The 22,789-nt window shown below is 40.8% G+C and overlaps 1 protein-coding gene across 1 annotated transcript in view; it reads right to left on the bottom strand.

The window, feature by feature from the left end:
* RAPGEF5 (Rap guanine nucleotide exchange factor 5) overlaps positions 1–22,789 on the bottom strand; it is a 169,626-nt gene that overhangs the window by 86,047 nt on the left and 60,790 nt on the right. The window contains exons 8-9 of the mRNA XM_067291608.1: positions 16,724–16,800; positions 10,519–10,644 (exon numbers count right to left, since the gene is read on the bottom strand). Coding sequence (XP_067147709.1) covers positions 10,519–10,644; positions 16,724–16,800 — 203 coding nt within the window. The remainder of the gene's footprint in view (positions 1–10,518; positions 10,645–16,723; positions 16,801–22,789) is intronic.

Raw genomic sequence — 22,789 nt, 5'->3', positions numbered from 1 at the left:
CCCTTCCAGCCGTTTGCCATTGACACGAGGAAACCCGGGCCTGAATGTGTCTGGTTTTTAGCTTGAAACTTAAACAACTAGGCTTTGCATGTGCAAACTGAAATTATGGCCTCTTCATTCCAGGCAGCACTGATTAATATCTTCTTCCCTGACCCTGACCACATCAATTCTCCCTATTAACCTGCTAAATATGGCCAAGCAGCATTATTTTTGCAAGCACTAAATTGATTCAACTGTTGTAGTTGTATCTACGTATATATTTCAAAGGCTCTTGTGGTGAATAATCCCCTATTTGTAATATGAAAAATATTTGGTAAAAAGGGATAATCTGATACTGCATTTATTTAATAAATAGTAGTTCCCCTAAAAAGGGAAGAAACACCATGATATTGCTACCAAACCAAAAAGGTGATGTATATTTGCATTCTGTGCTAGTTTTCTCTTCTACTAAGAGAGCTGCATCCTGGTGCTGCTTCACTCCTAGCATCGGGTCAGGTAGAAATGCCGCTCTCATCACCTCCCAGAGGAAGCGGAGAAGAGCTATGGGATGGTGCTCAGTCCTGCCACTCCAGGCGAGACAGCAGTGCCAGCCAGACTCGCAAGGGGCAGAGCTGATGCAGACCACAGCCAGCAAAGGCATTTTGGCTGTATGCCTTTCCCTTGGTCTAGCAGGGTGATGCTGTGTGGTTCAGCATCATCTCCTCTTCAGAGCTTACCACAGCACAGTGCTTTGAAAATCCATCCATGGTTTGAACTCCAGCAAGCTGTTAAAGGAAATACCAGATGCCATTCATGATCTTCCTGATTTAGGTCATTCTATTATTTTCTAAGTCACCAAATGAGGCTAAAAGTACTTTTGCCTGCAACCAGCAGCTGCTGCCGCTCCCACACGTCAAAGCATTCCCCGCTCGGATGTGAATGTTCCAGTAAGGGACAAAAAAGCCGGGAACTGCCTGCCACGTGGTATCAAAGTATATTCGAGAAAGGCCACAGGGTCACTGCTATTTTCAAACCCTGTTTCATGTTTCCACATGAAACATCTAATTAAAACTTTTCACTGGGTAGTTAAAATGAAATCCGTGTGTGTGTACACGAGACCTCATTTTCACATGCTGTGAATTAGAATATGGAAGGTGCTGTACACAGCAATAGAAACATTAATTGAGAAAGGAGAGGGGAATACCTGCTTTGATTTAGAGGAAGACAGTCAGCAAAAATATCACTAATGGCCTAGCTTTTTGTTCCTTTGCTTTTTGAGTTGCCACATACAACCAAGGAAAATGAATGCAAGCAGTGTATTAACTGCTACCAAATCAGCATTTTCCACAGGTGACTGCATGTCAAGCACATCTTGCAAAAGGCTACCACCTTCCACAGCTACGGCACAACAGACACACTAGACCCCAAGGGCCATACCCTGCTCTTACACAAGAATACCTATTAACATCAGTAGGAGCTGAATTAAGCTTTAAAATGCAGGCAGGCAGAGAGAGTGACAGAAGAGCCATAGCACAGGGACAAGGTTTGGAGATTATTTAGAGATGCCTCGTGACTAAAATAAAAAAATCCTGAAAAAGAAACGTCTGCACAAAAAAAAAGGTCAAGTTGTCTTTCTTTTCTTGCTATGGAGGAGACTTCAGCAATAGGGATGAAGAAGTATTAAGAGAGCTTAAGTTCTCTTTAGAACTGCCTTTTCTCCAGAAAGCCCTCGAAGCAAACAGGCTGAGAGGCTAACCTATACAAACAGGTTAAGGGGAGACAGTTGAACAAATGGTGGGAAAAACGGAGTTTTCATAGCAGCCTGCCCCAGGCAGTCTCCAGAGCATGCCTGCAGGAGCAAATGCTGACCATGCTGGTGGCATTTATTCCAGTGAGATCCTGACTCAGGCTGTCAGAGCTCTGCAGAAAGATTGGTTGGTTGGTAGTCGGGAAGGGTTGTGGTGCCAGCGGAGCAGCACCTGAAATCAAAGAAGGCCTCACATACTCCTGAGCATCCTGCCCCTGGAAGCCCACTAACTTTAGAGAGTAGGGAGTACTCTAAATGGAAATTGTCTCATTAGAGAATGTGCTCTGCTCCAGTTTCTTCTGGAAGTAGGAGCAAAGCTTGACCTGTAGAAACATCGTCAGTGCACAGGAAACACGATCATCTGTTTAATGACACTATCCACATATCTGCTGCATCACCAGCCCAAATCTCCACTACAACAGGAATGAAGATTCTTCCTGAACATATCTGGGAGGATAGGGAAAAAAAAGGGGAGGGAGGGTGGACCAAAAGCCTTGCATTTATTTTGTCTGGCACTGATCTCTGGGCAGGCTATGAAATCTCAGACACCAAAGACAAAGCTGTGGTGGGCAGCCATCAACTTCTGGCTTACCAACAGTTTTCCAGTTTATCTTGATCATTTCATCTCAGTCAGGTCCACACTGAGAGCCAAAGCCTGGCATCCTCAATTGGTTTCAATTCCAAGAGAAAAAAACAATGAATGACTTCACCGAAAGGCACATCACTGAAAGGTGAAGCACAAAATTACTTATTTTGAATTTCAAAAACTGCTTGAAATTTCTGAGTTAAGTTTGCATGCTATATATTCAAAATATTATCAACCTTCCTTTTTAATCAGCCTGAATGGAGTCAACAAATTTCCTTAACTTGACAGAGAACCCCAGGCACTTCTGCTCTTCAGAGTTCCTTGGAAAAATGTAGGAATAACTGTCCAGGAGTAGATGGCAGGAGACAGCCATTGTAGTATCACCATAACTGGGAATTTACTTATGTCATATATCAGAGAAATGGAGAAAAGAACATTCAGAAAGCCATAAAAGGTGCTGATCGTACAATGAGGGGCACTGATCAGCAAATTTTTAAAAAGGAGAACATTAGAGCAGGTGTCTTGAATTCATAAATTCTACTTCTCTAAAAGAAGATAATGATAGATTATTTTTATGTAAGCCTCTGGACAGACTAGAAACATAAGCAGGTAAGTGGTTTGTGCAATTTGTTTCTACACAAATGTGTAATAATGAGTCTTGGGAATAAAATAAAAAGGATGACAGGTAATATGGCCAGTCACTACAAAGCCCTGAGCTGGAAAAACATCTATGCAGACAGATAAAACTTCAAAACACTTTGTAAAAAGAAAACAAAGTTCTAGGGTGCGTAATTAGAGGGGTCAAACAGAAACAGAAACAATAGTATTCATACTCTGTATTATAAAAAGGCTATTTATCAGATGAAGAAAGTACTGTAGCAAATATTAAAAAAAAAGTTTCTGCTAGATGCTTGCAGGAGCACTACACAGTTTTGAAATATATAGTTTCATTCTATAGTTTTCAAAAAAGGTTTTTCAGTAGCATACGAAATCCTGAAAGAAACACAAAAGGAAGAGTACAGTGATGACTTGCAGGTGAAAGTCTTCAAAGAGTTTTTCTGCTTTTTCACACTGATATTGGCTATAAGACAGAAATTTGGAACCAGGGTTTTGGTACTGGAGCCAGGAATTCTGTTGTCCCACTGTCTCCGAAAATAGCCGTCCTGTGCTCTCCCTACTCCTGGATACTCACCCTCCTTGTCGCTCACCTCCTTTTTTTTGTGCCGAATAAGCCTTCATGAAGCCACTGGAGAAGTGTCTGAACAACCAGAGGCTGAGACGTGACTCTGACTCTCTGGCCTTGCAGCAGTTTTGTTCAGTTTTTTCAAAAAATGTGCTCTCTGGCTCCCAGCAGTTTGAAGTCCAACACAGTTCCAGCTCACTGGGATCCCCAAGCCATCTCTCAAGGATCTCCAAGCAATTCATCAACATTCATTAACTACTGCAGGTTTTATAGTACCCCTTCAAGGTCCTACAGGTTTAAGACCCCATTTTACATCTAGGTAAACAAAGGTGCAGAGAAGTGAGAGGACCTGAAGAAGGTCACATATTAAATAACCAATGGAGTCAAAAATAAAATTCAAGTGTTCTGACTTCCAGCTTTCTGTCCTATTAAATATTACATGCCCTTTTCACCCTTCTCACCCCACAAGCTAAGGTATTGTCACATACGAGAATGAGTCATCATTCTAAACCAAAGAAAGCTCAGCATACAAAATATTTATATGGAATTTCCTTCTATACAAAGTGTTTTAATGTTACAGACTAAATCACAAAGAGGAGCAAATTAAGCTTTCTTTTCTTTTCTCTTCTTTTAAATACTCTAGGCAAAGCATCTGGAGGAAAGAAAGTAGTATGGGAATATATAACCTAACTCGAAAGAAGAGAGTGAACTTCCCAGTATCCTGTAATTGCACATGTTCCAATATTATGCTGACAAAGTATCATGTGAGCACAAACATTGCTCATCTCAATTGTTTTATTTTTACAGAAAGAAGGACATTACCTTCTAACTGCCATTTTGCACAGCTTGCTATAGGGCTTTCTTCTCCAAAACTTTGGTCACATTAACTTTCTCAACAAAAGAAATACTAAGTCCTCTTAAAATTACATAGTAAATAAAAATACATGTTTTTCTTTTTTTAATAAAAGTGCTTCAAGAGACTGAAACAAAGATTTCGTAGTAGCAAGATGACCCCAGTTCTACAACTGAGCAGGAAATAGTTTCCTTATCTCTGGTAAACTTTTTCCATTTCAAAAAGATGTCTGTTCTGCCCTGAAAAAATCCTAGGAACTGCAGAAGTTTTTTTTTGTTTGTTTGTTTGGTTTTTTTTTTTTTTTTTTTTTTTTTTGAAAAGATAAAGATGTTGGCTTACCCGGAATAGGTGATTGCCTGGAGGTATGTATTCATTCCAGCAGATGAAAGATCAGACTTTAGGAACAGGACACTCTCTCAGAACATGATAGAACTAGATTCAAGTCCCTTTTCTTCCTGATTCACACCAGAGACTTGAACTTCAGGCTACCTCCACAGTAAGCATGTTACAGATCTCTTAATTACTTACTCTTGCTCAACACAGGGCTATAAACTGACAGGCTCACTGATAGTCTTCAACAACAAGCCAAGAAAAAACTAAGTCAGCATTGCAAACTATCGTATCACCCAGGGATAAGAAGACAAATGGCAGACTCCTGTGCTTATATGCTAAACCAATTCTGTTTCAGTGACTTCAGACACCTATCCCATCTTGAACAGCCATGAATATTTCCACAGCCACTTTCAGTGTGCCATAGTTATGTCCGTTTGATCCATGGTCCTTCTGCAACAGATGCCAGGCAGCCTCCAGTAGAGGAGGAGGGAGCCAATCGGCACACAAGCAATCCAGCAGGTCTGTCCCAGGCAGAGCAGATACAACCAAAGCAGCTATGACTTATTTAGAAAGTAAAGCACAATCAGTCTCAAGCTCTGATTACATCAATCTCTGATTTCAGTCACTGATTGCATTCAGACATCATTCTATGTCACTGTTTTAAGGAGTATTTTTCCATCAGAGCATTGATCGCTGACAACCAATTCAGTAGTACAGCATAATGCAAGGCCACAGCCACATCAAACTAACAAAAACTGCAGCTCTGGACATGTCTTGGCATTCATTCTTGTTTCTTTGCAGGCGTCCAGTTGGACAGATAGGTGCACCCTAAAATAACCCTGATGTATCATGGCTGGAATTTCCTGGAGAAATTCTTCAGTCGTGAGTAACCTATACAACCTGGGGCTCTGTCATTAATCTTCTTTTGTAAGCCTTTTAACAGCTTCAGCCCAACCACTAAACCTGCTTCAATGAGCAAATCATCTGTCTTCTTAATGAGACCACTGATTAGAAAAGTTAGTACCCTGTAAATTAACAAAACTGTTTTTAAAATCTGTTGTCCTTCTGAAAACACACCAGCACTCCTATGATATAACTCTAATCTCAAATTAGCTAAATCACAGAATCAATACACTAAAGTACATGTACTTTTATACAGCATGTAACCCTTATTAATACATGCATTAATCCATAAAGAGATTACAAGGTGGATGTAGGAAACACTTCCCTCCCTGCTCATGCACTGAAGTATGCAACAGCCTCAGCCTAGAATATAATTTATTTAGTGGAATAATGAATTCATATTCTTTAGTTGGTCTGAACAGATTTGAGTGTCTTGAATTTCTTTTGAACACTAGTGTCAACTCGTAAAAAAACTTATTCAATTGCTCTGACTGTGCAAACAGCAATATAACCTAAAGAATATTTTCCCCAGATTACTGAGGTAAAAAGATATTTGAGTACTTTTTCAATTTTGCTAAAGTAAGAAAATAACATTATAAACAGATATAACTTTTTAAATCAGTGCAACACTGAACCAGAAACAGTATCAAGTCTATTACAAAGACTTTATTTATTTGAGTCTGCAGCTGCTAAAAAGAAGTTCCAAAAAAATACTGTTTAGTGCCAATATGCCTCAAATGCATCTCAGATGAGTTCTTGAGCAAAAAAGCTATGACAAATGCTTCAAATGGCTGCATGTATCTTGCCATATTATAATTCATGCTAACAGTAAGCAAACTTTTTGAAAAAGTAGACTCATTTTATAGCTGAATATTTCAGTAAAGATTCTCAATCTATTTTCTATCAAAGCAATTGTTTTAATATATTTGTTTATGAAAAATGTAGTATTTAAATAACAAAAAAATACAAATATCCAATTTTACATTTTTCGAGGTTTATGAGCGTGATTTGCTTGTAAAAGTAAAATAGAAACTGCCAGCTCACATTTGGAACTAAAAGGATTTCTGTGCATTTTAGACAACTGCTTCATTTTATTTATCAAAGTGATTTTTACCTTGAAGGAATGAGATAGCACAGAGAAGAGACTGACTATTTAGAAGCTTATTTATTACTGTTTACTTTCTGCTCATTTGCAAAACAGAAGTTTTAGAAACCTAACACATATGCAGTGCCTTAATAAAGAACCTCAGTCTAACACATTAAGAAATGGTAATGGGAAATAAATCACTGTAGTTTCGTTTCTGTTTTCCTCTACAAGCTTGTCAGTACTATTACAGTTAGAGCATTTTGCAAACATTATATTCACCAGAGAGGAATTTGGCATTTTGTGCTACAGAAAACAATCTCATCTTCCAGTATACCCATCTAACATGGTCATAACAAGCTTATAGTGCCAGAAAGAAACTAGCAGCTCACATAAATAGAGCTTGTGCACAAAACTTAAAAAAAAGTTTTCTGAAGAAATGCTATGATTTACCACAGTGATAAATTTGTAGAGAAATGATAGCATATCAGAAACCTGAAACAAAAGGAATATGGACTTTCTGACTTGGGTGCTTAAACTACGAAATAAAAATGTGTTCATGAACAAAATCATCATATGCCCCAATTTTATACCCTACAAAACAGATCCAGACCAAAGGAATCCCTTCTCTCTGTCACCATAGTGCCAAAATGAGCTGTTTCCTCTAGTGATCTACCCAGCTGTCATGTATTTTCCCCTCTTCCAGACCATCTGCTTTTTCTGAGAAAGAAATAATTATATTTCATCTCTCTCTGAACAGACCAGTGCCCCAAACCAATCCGTGCTTCACCTGCCCCCTGTGGGCCGCAGACCCCAGCCCCAGCATCATGCTTTGCAGAGAGCGTCCAGGTATTTTACCTGTCCGAGGACCTCTGGCATGCAGGCAGCCCAGGCTCTGTCGTACCCAAACAGCATTTACCCCTGCCATGTGAGTCAAGTTCTGTCCTCAGGTGCAGATTAAGCTGGCCTTTAATTATCTGAATGATAGGAGTGCTCTGCAGTCCTACTGCCAGACTAGATCCCCATCACGCTCAGAGCACTACAAATGCAAGAGAGAAAGGAGGGTAATTTCTCCAAGCAGCTTCACTTCTCATTCACTGTACAGGAAAAAAGGCAAAGTTCATTGGATGCCACAGTCCCCTGTGAGGCCAAGAGCTCTTCCTTCTTCAGAGGAAGACACAAGAATCGGCAAAGCCCAATCATATTACATTTGTGTTTGCTGCTAGCAATAATAAAAATGTGTAAGGTTGTACCAGTCTGGAGATAGCTGCCTTAGAAACACAGTGGGTAGCAACAGAGGAGCCACAATTCAATTTTCCTGACATTTTAAGTGAGTGAAACATAATGTACTTATATTTGAAGTACGTGTGTTTAGAATTTTAACCCAGCATTCCAGCTTTTTCTTCTTTTTGAGTATTCCTAGAGGAGAACAAATTAGACTTCCACTTAGAGGAGCCATTCCTCCTTCACCATGTTAGCAACTGCAGCTTTACCTCCAGGGTGGTGACAAAGCCTGTAGCCCCCAACAGCTATGCTGTCCACGGCTTGTCGAAACGCACAACCCTGCCTGCACAACCGCTACGATTTCTGGTTAACGCGGCATTGACAGGAAGGCTAGCCCAGCTAACAGGCTGCCAAAGTGCTGAAAGAAGAGCATGGCCAGACGTTCATGCATTTCATTTACAGACCAAACAGCTTCCCTTTGAGGAAGGCAGATCATCCGTGAAAGCGCAGTTTGAGCTCCCCAGGAAGGAAAGTCGGTGAAAGACTCAGTGCAGGGATACTTGCTGAGAAATGAGGGCCCGGCGGAGAACACAGAGCTTTTCCATTTCCCTGTCTTCATAGAGTGCCCATTATCCTGTTCTAAGGAAGTAAAGTACAAGCAACTAATGCTTTTTTTAAAAAAAAGATGGGCATGCTACACAGCATTTTGTAAGGACACCACACCCTGAGCACATTGTTCCTCTAACATTTCAAATGAGCACAGGAGACTGGGCAATAGGCCTGCGCCAATGAATTGCTGTCGCTTCTGCAGCCCTAGGATTCAGCAGGAAGGCCTGGGAGCCCGCGTGCGAGCGGCACTCGCTGCAGCATAGTCTGCTGCTTTTTCCCTCGGAGAAGAGAGGGCACCTGGAGGGGCCCACACTCAGTAATGCCTTATTTGATGACCATTCCTCATGAAATCAATAGACTAGATGGGTTCTCAGCAAACACAACCACACCAAGGACTGGAAGTCTCTCCTGCATCCGAGCCTGCGCTGCCTGGACCACAGGTCCCACTGTGGCCACATTACCACCCACCCCTACAACCACCAGCACAGCGCAAACGGGGCGGGGGGAGCATATCAGCTCCTGCTAAGCTGAAGCCATTTATCTCCTAAAATATGCCAGCAATTGCCAAGTACCGTACTTTTCAAAGGGGAAATAAAGAAAAGCTGAGCACTCCTTTCCATTTTTAGAACTGCTTTGTGCCCTGTGTAGCTACTGAACTACAGCTGACACCACATTACCCTTTGCAATGACCACAGCAAGCAGCAAAAACACCACTGAATTTTTGGAGTATAAGTCCCAACATTCCCCCATTTCATACGCCTATAAAATCTGTAATCTTCCTTCAAAATCCTGAAACACAATTAGAAACTTTTCCTGGCTAAAAATCTTCTTTACATAAGCTCCTAAACTTTTAATTGTGCTTTGCTGATACGGTTTAAAGATATATGGAAATTCTGCCAGATGTCCATGGCTAGTGGATCAGCTGAGGAACAATTCAATCTCAGGGATTTGAGCCCAGTTACTCTCCTCCCTTGTGTGTACCTACTGATACAATTACATATTTAACTACACAAGACTAGACCTTATATGCTGCTGAACAGAGCAGCGTGAACCTCTGAAATACGATTTCATCTTTCTTTTTTCCTTTGTACAGCCCTACTTCACTAGAAATGAGCTCAGTGATGAGCTAAAAAGTAATTCTTTTCTAAAGCACAGATATTATTCCATTGCCCAGTAAGTAGAAAATGGAGGAGATTTTATATATATAACAAGATACAAAAGGACTAGGTAGGATTTTTGTTGTTTCTTGCAGTTATTGTTCTGGGGAGCTTTAGATGAGCAGGCAAACAGAATAGAAATTTTTACCAGGAGAACAAAATCAGGATACATTGTGCTATAAGCAGAGCACTCATGTTTTAGTGCATTTTCAAACCAGTTACTAATATTTGAATACGTGCTTCCAGAAGCAATAAACAGAATGCTGCTTTCCTCAATGTAAGTTTTGGTTGAAAATACATTTTTTTAGAAGCTGCTAAACTCCCTATCCAGACCATTTTTTTAATCCACACTGAAAAGCTCCAGTCAACACTTTTTTCCAAATATACCAGCAGCAAAGTAATTTTAAGACAAATTTAAAAAAAATAAGTACTGTAAGCGCTCATATACTTTATATGTTATTTAAATACATCTTTAAAAAGACAAATATTTCATTATAATTGGTAGAAACAACAATTTGGTAGAAAATATGTAGAAATCATCTGCTATTTCATATGTGCTATGCGATACTATAATAGTAATTGACAGTTAATGTCAACATAATAATAATTTAAATGTGTTAAAAAATATTGAACTTAATACATTTCAGTGAAATGTAAATGACAAAACAGAACAGCTACAACTCCATGACTAATGTGTGTCCTGGATTCTGACCACCAGCTTTGCCATTTCAGTTTTCTGACCTAAATCTCCCTCCCCTACCAGAAACAAACAAAAAAAATCCAAACAAGAAATGTCTTACTTGTTCTGTCTTCTCTGGTTGTTTTCTATCCGCCTGCAAAAACTGACAATTTTCTCTTGCCAGCTTCTGGACTAGCTCAATCTGTCCAATGTCATCTCTTTCCTGAAGCTTGCACAAAACCCCTGCCTTAAGGGTGGGAGAAAGAGCAAACAGATATTTAAATCCACAGTCCCAGGACATGACACTGCCACAGGTTTCAACCCTAAAAGAAATGCATCTGTTTTATCATATTTGCCGTAATTCTGTGCTGCTTGCTGACCACAAACAAATCACTGCTTCCCCCAAAGCAACTCAAGAAGAGCTGAGGCACATCTGAATCTCCAAATGTATCTACTTTGGAGAAAAGAAGGCAGGGCTAACTACATCAACTGCTACTGTGTGACTGACTGATATGCTTGTATTCTGTTTGTTCCTGTCAACCTATTTCCTGTTACATAAGAGAACAAGAGCAGGAGGTTAAAAACTCATGGGAAAGTTAGCCAGGAACAGCCCTGGAAAAAGAATGAAGTGCAACACAGTCACTCCTAAAAATAACATACTAGAACTCCCATTGCTCCAATGCCAACAATTTTTCACGTATGCAAGCTATAAGAGTTAAAAGAAAGTTGCACCACGTTTATGTATTCTATAAATAAGAAATTAATAACATCCAATTCTGTTTAGGAAAGAAAATGAGATTTGCTTTAAAATGCTAGAACTATTTTTTAAAATATTAAAAAAAAAATGTTAGCGAACTATTAAGAACTAATGGTTCTAAAATACATTAGAACTTTTTTTTTTGGCTAATATGCTGCTGTTGACAGCATTCTGCTGTAACATTCAGCACTGATGTTTCATAAAAATGACATGTATGTAAAGACATATTCATGCTTGCACACAGACATATCCGATCCAGCCCTCAGCATGTTAGCTGACAAGGGCTAAATTGCTCACTGCAAAGTCCGTGGCTAATATCACTGTCCACGATTTGATCATGGATACAGCCTCTGCATAACTGAGACCTCGCTTGACACCGGGTGGCCTTTATTAGCCCAGGTGTTTCCTGATGGGAACAGCGTCTGTCCTGGGAGGGCCAGGAATGTGGCATGGCTCTCTTACTGCCATATGACTTGAAGGGCAATCTGCAAATAAACCTTCTTCCTTGCTTCCTCCACCCTTTTCTTTTTCCTACTCATCCTGGGTATTTACCCTAAAATCCATAAACTGTCTTGGGAGCCAGGACCAAAAGCCAGGGGTGTCCTGACCATGAACCCATCAAGTCAGGCAGGCTCTTGTGCCTGTTTCCATTCCCGTCAGCTTTCAGCATCTCCTTCCACGACAGCTGGAGGTTGGAGAGTGCCCATCCAGGCACTCTACAGTCTGCTATTTTCCCCAAGGAAGTGGGAAATGTGGGTTAAGGCTTCTTCAGCTGAGGAGGGTATCAAATCAACTTTATGAGTAAGTGCTTTAATTCTGACAGGCAAAAAAAAAAGGTGCCACTACTGAAACTAAAGAATCATTCTGACAGAATTATTTGAAAGAAAAATTTTACATGCCTACCTTCCTCCAGTCGGGATGAAGTCATCTCCTCCCAACCCTGCATCAGTCACTTGTGCTCCAGAGAAGAATTTCAGATACAACCTGTGCTTTGCATTTCCTATGCTTAGTTCTCAACCTTCTGAGGCACCCAGCTTTCCTGCATACTGCATAAGGAACCTAAGCACTGGTTTGAAGGTTAGAAATCCATGACGAAATCAGGAATAGCAGCACCTAATTTGAAGATCCCTACATTTTCTATAAGATTAGCACCTGATCTTCCATCTCTAGAACATGGATTTATAAACCACAGCACTGACACACCATTATCACCTGCAGATCAGGGGGAGATTGATCTTATTAAATGTAGAAAACTACAGTGAATTAGTTGTCCAGAGTCTTGTTAAATCAATAGAGAAAAAGGTACTTACTAAGTGAAAAATCTTAATTGCCAGTCTGGGCAAGTATCACAGATTCGGCTGAGGTCAGATGTTTGCACTAGGCAATACTTAGATTGCTTGGGGACATCAGCTAGAGCCAAGTCTGCCTATTCCATGGCTTAGTGGTGCTTCTAGCAGAGACTGTAACATCTGTGTTTTGTGATTCCCACAGGCTTCTAGGCTAAGGACATTCAAATTGTTATGACCTGTTAGGGCTTTGGGACCATAAAGAATTAGATCCCAAATCTTGAGAGGTTGTGACTACTTTGGAGGTACTTTTCACCCTTTCATGTTTCATGCAGACAACTCAGGTCATATGAGAGGCACTGAAGGTTTGAAATCCCTGTATTTCAAATATCAGATGGATATCCAACAGAAATGCACTATCCACTATGCTGAACAAATATTTTTCCTCTCCAGTGCATGAAGTAAGGCCCAATGTTTAAAAACACTTTTTTTTAAGCTAAGGAATGGGGTATTCACTTCCTTTTCTGCTAATCATTTCACTGACATAGTTATTTTATTGTCAGTCTGATTTCTATTCTGTAAATACGCTTGACTAGCATGATAAAACACATACTCATAAACAAAACAAATACACACAGACATGAACGCCTATTTTCACATTAAATGACCCAATAGGAAAGACTGAAAAATTGGAGTATCCAAGTAAAGAGAGTTTATTTCACGGGGCCAGATTTCCCTGGTTTCCAGTCACTGAGGGGCATCTCACAACCTGACTTGGCTGAATTCCACAGTGTCCTGGCTCGAGTCAGCCGAGGGCGTAAGAAGCAACGGGGAGGAGACAGCAGCCACTGCCACCACTGCCTGGGTGGGAATGGCTTGGAAAGACCGCCCCAGGATCCACAAGGAGGAATCTGCAGCAGGGGCCGAGGGAGAGTGGCAAAAGCAAGGGTTTCTGAGCAAGGTGTTGGGCGACAAGGATGAGAAGACATTGGCAGTGAGCCTACTCTGAAAAAAGTCAAAAGTGACTCCTCTGATACCGTCATGTTAAGTTCCTACCCCAGTCAAAATCCCCTTTTGGGAGCACAATTGGCTTCAGTATACTCAAGTGGAAGAAACACCCTGGAGAAAGATGACTTTTCAAACACACGACCCCACCGTGTCACTGTGTGTTCAGAGGGAACATATGATTGCTTTCTACATGCTCCCCAGGGAGCAAACAGGTCTAGATACAATCCCACTATCCCTGCCACAAAAACTGTCTTTATTCAAATCAGCAATTTCATTAAAGAATCACATTTTCCTGTTTCAAATAACCAACAAGAAGAAATCTTACTTATTAACATGTCCTCTCCCCCCAACTATTTGTTAACTATTTGTTAATTTAAAGAAATGCAGGGAACATTAAAAAAAGTATTTTATTGGGCTTCCGGAGGATAAAAGGTCAACCAAAAATCTCCTGGGAAAGCTAGGGTATTATCAAGTTAAATGTACATGCTTTTTAAAACTTGGCTCTGGGAGTAAATAATGCACTTAAAATATAAAAGGCTAAATATGCTTTTCATAATTAAAACAAAAATATGAATTCCTCACATGTAATTCTGATTTCTTCAATTATGCTGGCTTTCCCATTATACATCTTTCTGCTAAGTAATGTAAGAAACCATCCAGTTCAGCTAATTAATTAACTGCTGACAGCCTCTAAAAGCTGGTTGGGAAGATGTTGTTAGAGTTTCATATTACTGGTCATTTTCACTTGTCAATATAAATTTAACTCTCAAGCAATGTCTTTAAAGCTCTTAAGGGGAAAGACAAGCCTCCCTACTGGCAAGGTGCAATTTGCATTTATATGTTGCATGGGCACATACCATCCAAAATCCTGCATGCCCAAATGTTAGTGCTTACTCCTGTAACTCATGAATGCAGACAGAGACACAAGTACTAACTTATCTGAAGGTTAAAATTATAAAGGTGCATATTTTAACTGGCTTTAATTTAATGAATGGTAAAAGAATGTCAAAGTTTTATAGTAAGACTTTACTGCTATTCACAGAACAAAATTACTATAATTAAAGGTGTTTATGCAATATTCAAAACAGCATAAAAAGGTTTAATGGGAAGACAAGTAAATTAATCAGTTTGTAAAAGCAAAAATGCTGACAACACATTTTCTGTTTCAGAACGTCCACTGCAAATATTCCCTCTGGAAAGGCCATAACACTGATAAATAAACATGCTAGAAGTAACACGGAAGTGAAATAAGACATGCCTAGGCAGACAGAACAGCATCTTATTTACAGCATGCTCGCTTTTAAACACCCCTGAACTGAATTTTTTCTACACTTCCACCTGTTTTGCCATGTAACACCAATATAAGTCAATACTATGTCCAGCAAAGTGGCATTCAGAGCAGGCTCCAAACCCTCACCATCTGCTAACAGGAGAGATCTTTTTTTACTGCACCTCTGCCTCCTTCTGTTTCTGTTGAAAACAATATAATTATTACAGGTTTCACCTTTGACCAACCACAAGACTAAAAACCATATATCGCTGTCTAGAAAGATCATTTGCTTTGCTCCAGTCGCACGCATGGTCTCACTAAAGCAAAAAAAAAAATCATTCACACAGTTAAAGCAAACTGTGTTCGGTGTTTGTAGGATGTCATTTTTATAGGACTGACAAACACACTAGAGCAACAGCTGCTTCAGTAACACTACTGCCCTCCTCCCAGTTGCGCACTTAAACACTTTTGTTAACTGGCCACTTAATAATTGTTCAATTTTAAATATGTTTCAAATTCTTTCAAATTTTAGAAGCTGGTTTGCAGCCAAATAAAAGCTGAGTGAATCAATATCCTGATAATACTTTCTCACTTTTTCTATAATCTGCCCATGTAATCGTATTAGCTGACTGCTTATTAGCTTGAAGCACACATATTGTAGCCTTTATTTTTACATTTTTAATACAACTGTGAACAAACATTTTCAAAAATAATAATAACAATAACAAATACAACAATCAAGTAGAAGCAAGCAGATATGGAACACAAAGAGGAAAATAGAAGGCCAAAAATTTTTTGCAGTGATGTCAGGATTTCCCCTTGGGTCTTTTCCATGGTTCTGTAACATACACTTGAGCTTAAGAGGATTGATTCTTTTCCCCACACTGATGTGAATCAGGAATTAAAACTGGGTAACAAAACTTTCACATATTAGGACTCCTTCTACACTTCTTTTTTTTTTAAACTGATTTGTAACTGCTTGCAATAAAAAAAAAAAAAAAAAAGGAGAGCAGGTCATTTCCAAACATCTTGCTCAAGCATTACTGTGAAGGGAATGCTAGAAATACCCATTTACATCCACATGGGCCCCAGTTCTTCTGCCTGCACTCTTGGGGTGTCTGCCATGATCCAGGTCTGCTACCAAAGCTGCCTACAGCCCTCCTGGGGTCCCATGGTCAAACCAGTCTACCTGTAGAAATACACAGGTGCTGCAAGCTTGGCTGCATGGATCTGTTTGCACCCATTAGAATAGGCACATTCATAGACACCAATGCAAATCCTGTTTTTCTCACATACTGCTTTTTAGCTGTCAAGATGCTGGAAAAGGAATCAGAGATAGGAACTATGAGTTGTATGCATAGGGAGAAGAAAAAATGAAGTCAAGACTGGGAGAAACCAATTTTTCAAAATGAGCAATACAGTTATATTTGAAGAGTTTGGGTGCATAAATGAGTCGAAGACTAATCCAAAAAGATTCACAGAATCAAAACGGATAAGGGAATCCACAGTAAAATACTCAAGAAAGCAGCTACATTTCTCCTCAGCAATATCTAAAAGCATGCTTTGGTTGTAAACGAGGGTAGACAGGAAAAGAAAGAAAAAGGTTGCTTGCACTCAAGTGACTGATAAGTATCCTCATTTCATAGCATGCCTACTTACAGTGATTAAAATTAAATCAAAATGTCACATGTCCTTGCCTCCTAAAACATATCTCATTTTATTTTCACATCTGGTGTATGCTATGTATACTATCTAGAAAGAGCAGAGGTAGTTTAAGAACGCTGTCCAATTTCAACATCATGGGATTAATTCCCAGGGTGATCATCAATCTTATTATGAATAGCCGCAGAAGATGAAATCCAGCAGACTTTCTGCTTCCTACAAGCTCCCTGCTCAAGACATCAAGGAAAAACCATTTCCCAATGCTAAAGAGCCATTGAAAGCAGAACCTTCAACTTGCAGATCTGAAAAAGTCTCTGATACGCTATTAAGCTTACACATTTACCTGAGCATCAGACGTATCCTTGAGCTCTTCTAGCCCTCTTATTTCTTGACTGCTGTTTTCTTCATTTTGATGAATTGCTAAAACAAGAAAGAGAGAATGTATTGGAAGTAGGCAGGTTCAAATTACAAGAAAAAGCAAAGCCTGATGGCCCAGTTTAGATCAAACAGGATTACCATTCAGGAAATACGGTTCCAGTTTTAGCTTTTTAATTAACTCATTGAGCATTTTCAGACAAATTCCTGTATACCTCATTTTCCCAGGCAGTAAAATGTTCCTTCACAGCACTAAATAGTTATATTCCTATTACTGATTTATTCCTGATAAAATAGTGGAACTTAAGAAAATTCCAATCTTTTCCATTATAACAAGACCTGATCACTCATAAAGAAAAAAAAAGCAGAAATCCCTTTATTTTCATTATATGGTTGAAGGTCAGTTTGGACTAAGCAAAACAAGCAGATTTATCCCACACCTCAGCCTTGGAAAATTCTGTATAAGCAAAGCAATCTCAGTCTTAAAGAGCATCACTTTCCATAAAAGTCATCTCCAGAAATAAATGGTAGCAGAAGATGATCTGTTGAAGGTTATTCAGTACTGGCACAATAAGAGAGACCAGTCACTTAGCTCGGTTAACACTGCTTAACACCAATTTTGCCAGACTTTAAGGAAAAAAAAAATACTGAATCAAACATGCAAACTCTGGAAGGGTCTAAACTGGCATTATGAAATTACCTAAGAAAAAAGGCCTCTTTTGGAGGAACACATCAGACAGTTGTATTCAGAACAGCCACACACAAAGCTCAGGACTTCCCCCTCCATTTAGCATGCCTGCCTGCTGCATTTTAGGGGGGGCAGTAAGCTCTCAGGCCTCCTGAAACATGACATAGGAGAGGCAGGGCACGCCAGTCCTGATGAAACGCCTGAGAAGCAACTTTCCTTATAACCACTATACTCGAATCTCATCAGTCCTGTCTGCACGTTAAATGATTTGCAGTGCAGCGCGGTGCAGCTTGCCCACCCGTTTCCTGACCGCTGCAAGGCTCGGGGCTTGGGGGCATGGGTGAGAGGATTTAGCTTGTGTGCCTCCTCCTGTTCATCTCCTCTCTCCTTCACGCCGGCTATCTCAGTAGGTCCTCAGTCTGCATGGGAACTGTGCTTCAAGACAAGTATCACCTGTTTTGCCTTAAAATTGTGTCTGTAAGCTGGGGCAGCCCGGGATTTGATTGCTGCACAGATCAGGTGTCCACATAGCAGGAGAAGGACTGACAGGTAGCAAGACTAACTTCATCAGCCGTTCTCACCGACGCTCTCCTCCACCCTCAGCCTGACGCTTCACCTGTACAACCAGGTTACTGCGGCCAAGCTCATATGTATTGCTTGGGCCATGAGATCTGGTTTTGGGTGTCTGCACATGTGCTCTGAGTCTGTTGCAGACGTGACGTAAAGTTAGCCTGAACTTCAGGCAGCATCCAGCAAACTTGTAAGAAATGTAACTTTAGACTTTAGACTGCTTGAGCCCTAAAGTAAAGCATAGAGATTTATTTGCTTTTTACTGCAGCATTTCTGCTGATATTGCTATGCCCTATAGAGTATAATTCTTCCTGCCTCACCTTTGAAGGATACAGTTATGCTATGAAAAAAAAAAAGTAGTACAGATGTAATTATAAAAGAAAAAAAAAGTCAATTTGTCAGTGCAGTTTAATCCGTTCAGGGAACTTTTAAAATCCATTATCAAAAGAGAACAGAGGTCTGATATAAACCTTCACTAGTGGGTTTGCTGGCCTCACTTTACCAGCCAGCCTCTGAAGTTCAAGGTAAATGCTGAAAACACAGGGTCAACCTACAGCTACAAGAGCAAGCATGTATAATCAGGTTTAAATCAAAGTAGCATTTAAAGCTAGAGGGAAACAAAATGCGATTGTGGCAAGAGAAAGTACACACACCCCTGCTTCAGTCTAGCTAGCAAAAGTATGGACCCAACGAAGCCCTCTGCCCAGCCACGCAGCGGCTCCGCGAAGCTCGCTCCCATTCCCGCTCCCATTCCCACTCCCGCAGGTGCTGTCCCCCAGCCTCCTCCGCCCAGAGCTGCCTCCTCCTCGCTGAGTGCCTGACCCTGCTCTGCCCCTATTACTGGGGGGGCGCATGGCGCTGGGGATCTCAGTTTGCTGAATCCTGCTCAGAGGAACAGGAGCACCACGATACCAGAAAGCATTAATGAATGCCACCTATCAGTTGTCTGATCCACTGAAAAACCCTCGAGTCAGCGACTGTGTTAAGCAGACAGCAGAAATGCAACATTTCCCCAACTCTCCATTTCCCGATTTCTCCTATAATCAATTTGCTCTAGCCACGGATGTCCAAAATATCCCCTCAAACGTCAGCTATTCATCGTGCTGCTTAAAGGCACAGCACCTGGCAAGCTGCGGAGCAAGACCACGAGACCAGGCTCAAGCGCTTCATGGGGACCCCACCAGCTTTCACTAGGAGCGCCGGCAGACGGGTGCTCCACACACAGCCGGACTGGGGAGAGGGTAGTGGCTATCGACTGGCCGCCGCCGGCTTGCCACAGCCCCGGCTCCAGGTGTCCCCTGGGAGCAAGGGAGAGGCGGAAGCTGTCCACAGCCTCCAACGGTCACAGGTAGCCTCGGGTTTTGAACAACTGTAGCAGGAGCAATTTTAAAGCTGACGAGAAAACCACCCCAGTTCAGAGGCATCCTAAACGAACGGCTTAAGAAAAAATGAAAAGCTGCTTTTATTAGCAATTTAACAGCTCAACACTAAAAAAAGCCGAAGAAGTTCATAATCCAAATCCAGCTGTCCTTGGCTTCAGTGTTGTTTAGACTGTGCAAGGAATGCAGAAAAGAACCAGTAAATATTTTCTTAAAGGAAAAAAAAGAAAATCCCAGACCTCACACTGATGTTCTCCCAGCCCCCTTGGGAGAGAGAGAGCAGAATCAGCCTCTTTTCCATGAAATTTCTATCACAAGCTTGATTTCTACGTCCTCTCTGCCTGCTCTCCAAACACAGAAGAGCCAGCCACAATCTGAACCCTTTAACAACACCCAGGGAGCAATACTCAAGGAACCGCACCATCAAATACTTATTTTTTCGTCACAACAATATAGTCCCTTGAAGACTGAGGTGACCACATGGAGGAATAATAACCCTTAATTACATTTTCATGGTTTCTGTATGAAAAGATTAGTACGTATTTTGTCTATAAAAATGAAGAAACAACAGGATTTTTTAAAATATTCCTATATAGTGCTGAAAATTATGTTTATATAGGAAACAAACTGCTGTATTTCTGTACACAGTGTGTTTCCTAACCCAGCAACAACTTGCAAACATCCCCTTGAACTCCCACACAGGAAACTAATCTATGGCTGTGGCCTAGGTGCTGCCCTAACAGGCTTTTGTGCACGCACTACTAAGTTCAGTCATAAAATATATGAATTCAAGGATAATTTCCCACTTACTGCCTGTCGGCTATTTATTTTTTAATAAAAAGGCTTGACGTTGCAAATTCAACTGTAGGAAAACTAACTGGAAGTTTAGGGTGGGATGGGAAAGTATTTCCCAGGCAAGCGTTGATTGTGGGACAGTTCCCTAAAACTGTAAAACATACATAGAAAAGCTTGTAAACTTTGGAGCTTGGCCAAACACTTCCTTCTCAGTCAGCATAAACCCTGCTCTTCTCCTTGTGATAGAAATATTCCAGGATTTCTTCAAAGCAACAGTAGCGAAAGTCAAAGCTGGTTTACCCTGACCCATACAAATCTATTCAATGCTATGTGTGGAGCCAGCCTTGAGACCAAAGATAAAAAAAAAAATACAAGTAAATTCTCTTTTTTATCTGCAGCATTTCTCTTCCTTTGACCTACAAAAAAGGTCACCATGAATGAAAGAAAGTGAAGACATAAAAAGCGCATTAGCTTGCTAAAGAGCAATTCAAATGTGTCCATTTGCAAATTAGCTTAGGGAATTCAGGATGTTGATTTTTAATGGTCACTTAAGGATCATAAGGCCCATCATCTGATCTAATTTCCTTGCTCCCCTGTGGACCAGAGCTGGGATTTTGCTAGAAGATTTTTCTAAAAAACTAATCTTGGAGTAGAGAAACCTTCTAGAAGGGAGACTGAGTATTTATATGCAAAGGGATTATCACTTTTACAAGTAAAGTTTGTTTAATTTCTTTTGATCTTTGTTACAGGGAGAAGTAACCCACTTTAACCCTAATGGAATACACACAATACTCACATATATTCATGTGGCTGAAACTGAGGTTGATTCAACATTTCCGATATAACCTCTTCCCTGCCTGGTCCCACCAGTCACCAGCAGAATCAATGTTGAGTTGCAATTTAGGAAGTAAGAAATTCTAAAGTCTCATTCAACAAAGGGCTTTCTGTTTAGCGTTAAGATTTTGTTTTCAATTTGCGCAACCAAGTTTTGGGCAGGGGCAGGAGAAAATAGTTTAAGCTCATTAAACCAGCAGAAAAACAACAAAGAAACAAGTAAAGAAATAAAACATTTTCTACTAGCTTTGTCAGCAAAATCAGCTCTCACAAGGGGGGTCTGACGGGAAAAGGAAAGGAACTGTCACTTAAACCAAAACGGAGAATATTCTGTGTCAACATTACTGACTACAGTGTGCCCCTGGTTTTACTGCCACATGACAAAGTTAAAAGCACATATAAGACAGTGGTAGGGTTCATCTTTCCCTGCGGCACAGAGTGCTCTAGGGGTGCTAAAGGACTCGCTTCAGCGAGTCAGCCGGTATGTAGCAAGGGCCATGGCCACCTGCAGCACGTGGCACCTCCTTCTGCCCGTGAGGACTCCTGCCAAGTCAAGATGAGGTGGCTCCAGGGTTACTTACATGCCCCCACGATACACCGGTCTGTGTGAAGGTGAATTAATTACGCTTGACAAAAAAGGTTTAAAGAATTGCATAGTACCGTGCATGTTGTTTCATTTTTAATACTTTTTTCTATTCAAAATGGCAGCACCTTCTACCTAAGTGAAAGTGGAAAGGACTGGTGAAAAAGACACACATAAAACAACTCATGGAAGCCGCAGCACTGCAGCCTTCCCAGAGGCTCTGCCGCATTGTGCAGCAGCTCCGCTTTCTTCCTTTTATATAAACGAAGTTTCTTCTTTCTACCCCTTCTGGCTGCAAAGATAACCTTCCCAGCACAAACCAGGTCCCGGGGAATCTGCAGCCAGCCAGACCAGAACAATAACACCAGCAGAGGTGTGAACTTCCTCCCTTTGGCTTAATAGGGTGTTAACTTTGAAAGCTCATTATTTAAATGTTTAAGAGAGAACTGCCATCGCAGTTAACCATTTTGCTCCTGAACAGCATGACATAGCAGGCACCCAAATAAACGCCAGGCCCCGACGGCTGCTCCGGAGGCAGCGTTCGTCTCGTCTCGCAGTACGGAGCTCCAGCAACCCCTGCGCTATGCTCCTCGTGGTGCACCGGTGCATTTGCCTGGGGAATAAGGATGTTCATTTATTATTTATTGTGGTTCTTTAACCTGCTCACGTCTTAGAACAGCAAACTACTTCTCTCGTTGCAAGATCTCAATCCTTTCACTACCACGTGATTAAAAAAAAAATTAAAAAAACAGCTTTTTTTTTTTTCTAGCTAGCAAGCAAAGGGCACCTACACATCCTCTGCAGATGGGAGGCTCCCAACACCGTGGTAGTGGCGAAGGGACTGCTGCGTAGTAGAATTTCGCTTTATTTGACAAGCCAACAGTCTCTCTGCCCCCTCAAACCGCCTGCACCAGTCGATTGTCACCAGCTCCTAGGAAGCTCCCAACTTCTGGCATTCTTCTTAGATCCCAAATTTTTCAAGAGAGGCACCTTTCTTTCCTTTCTGTTTTTCAAAAGGAAGTTTCTGGGAGGACGCTTGTAAGAAACAAATAACAACAAAAGCATTTTTTTAAATCACATGATTCTAAGCCGATTTCATGATTTTTGAAAACTTTATTATTATTTTCCACAGTGGGGCTTGTGATATCCCTTGTTATTCTTTGTGGAGGGTATACAGTGAGCTCC

Source organism: Apteryx mantelli, chromosome 2, assembly GCF_036417845.1.
Source record: "Apteryx mantelli isolate bAptMan1 chromosome 2, bAptMan1.hap1, whole genome shotgun sequence".
Taxonomy (NCBI): domain Eukaryota; kingdom Metazoa; phylum Chordata; class Aves; order Apterygiformes; family Apterygidae; genus Apteryx; species Apteryx mantelli.
Note: the sequence above shows the minus strand (reverse complement) of the source record. Positions and strands in the feature narration are given on the sequence as shown.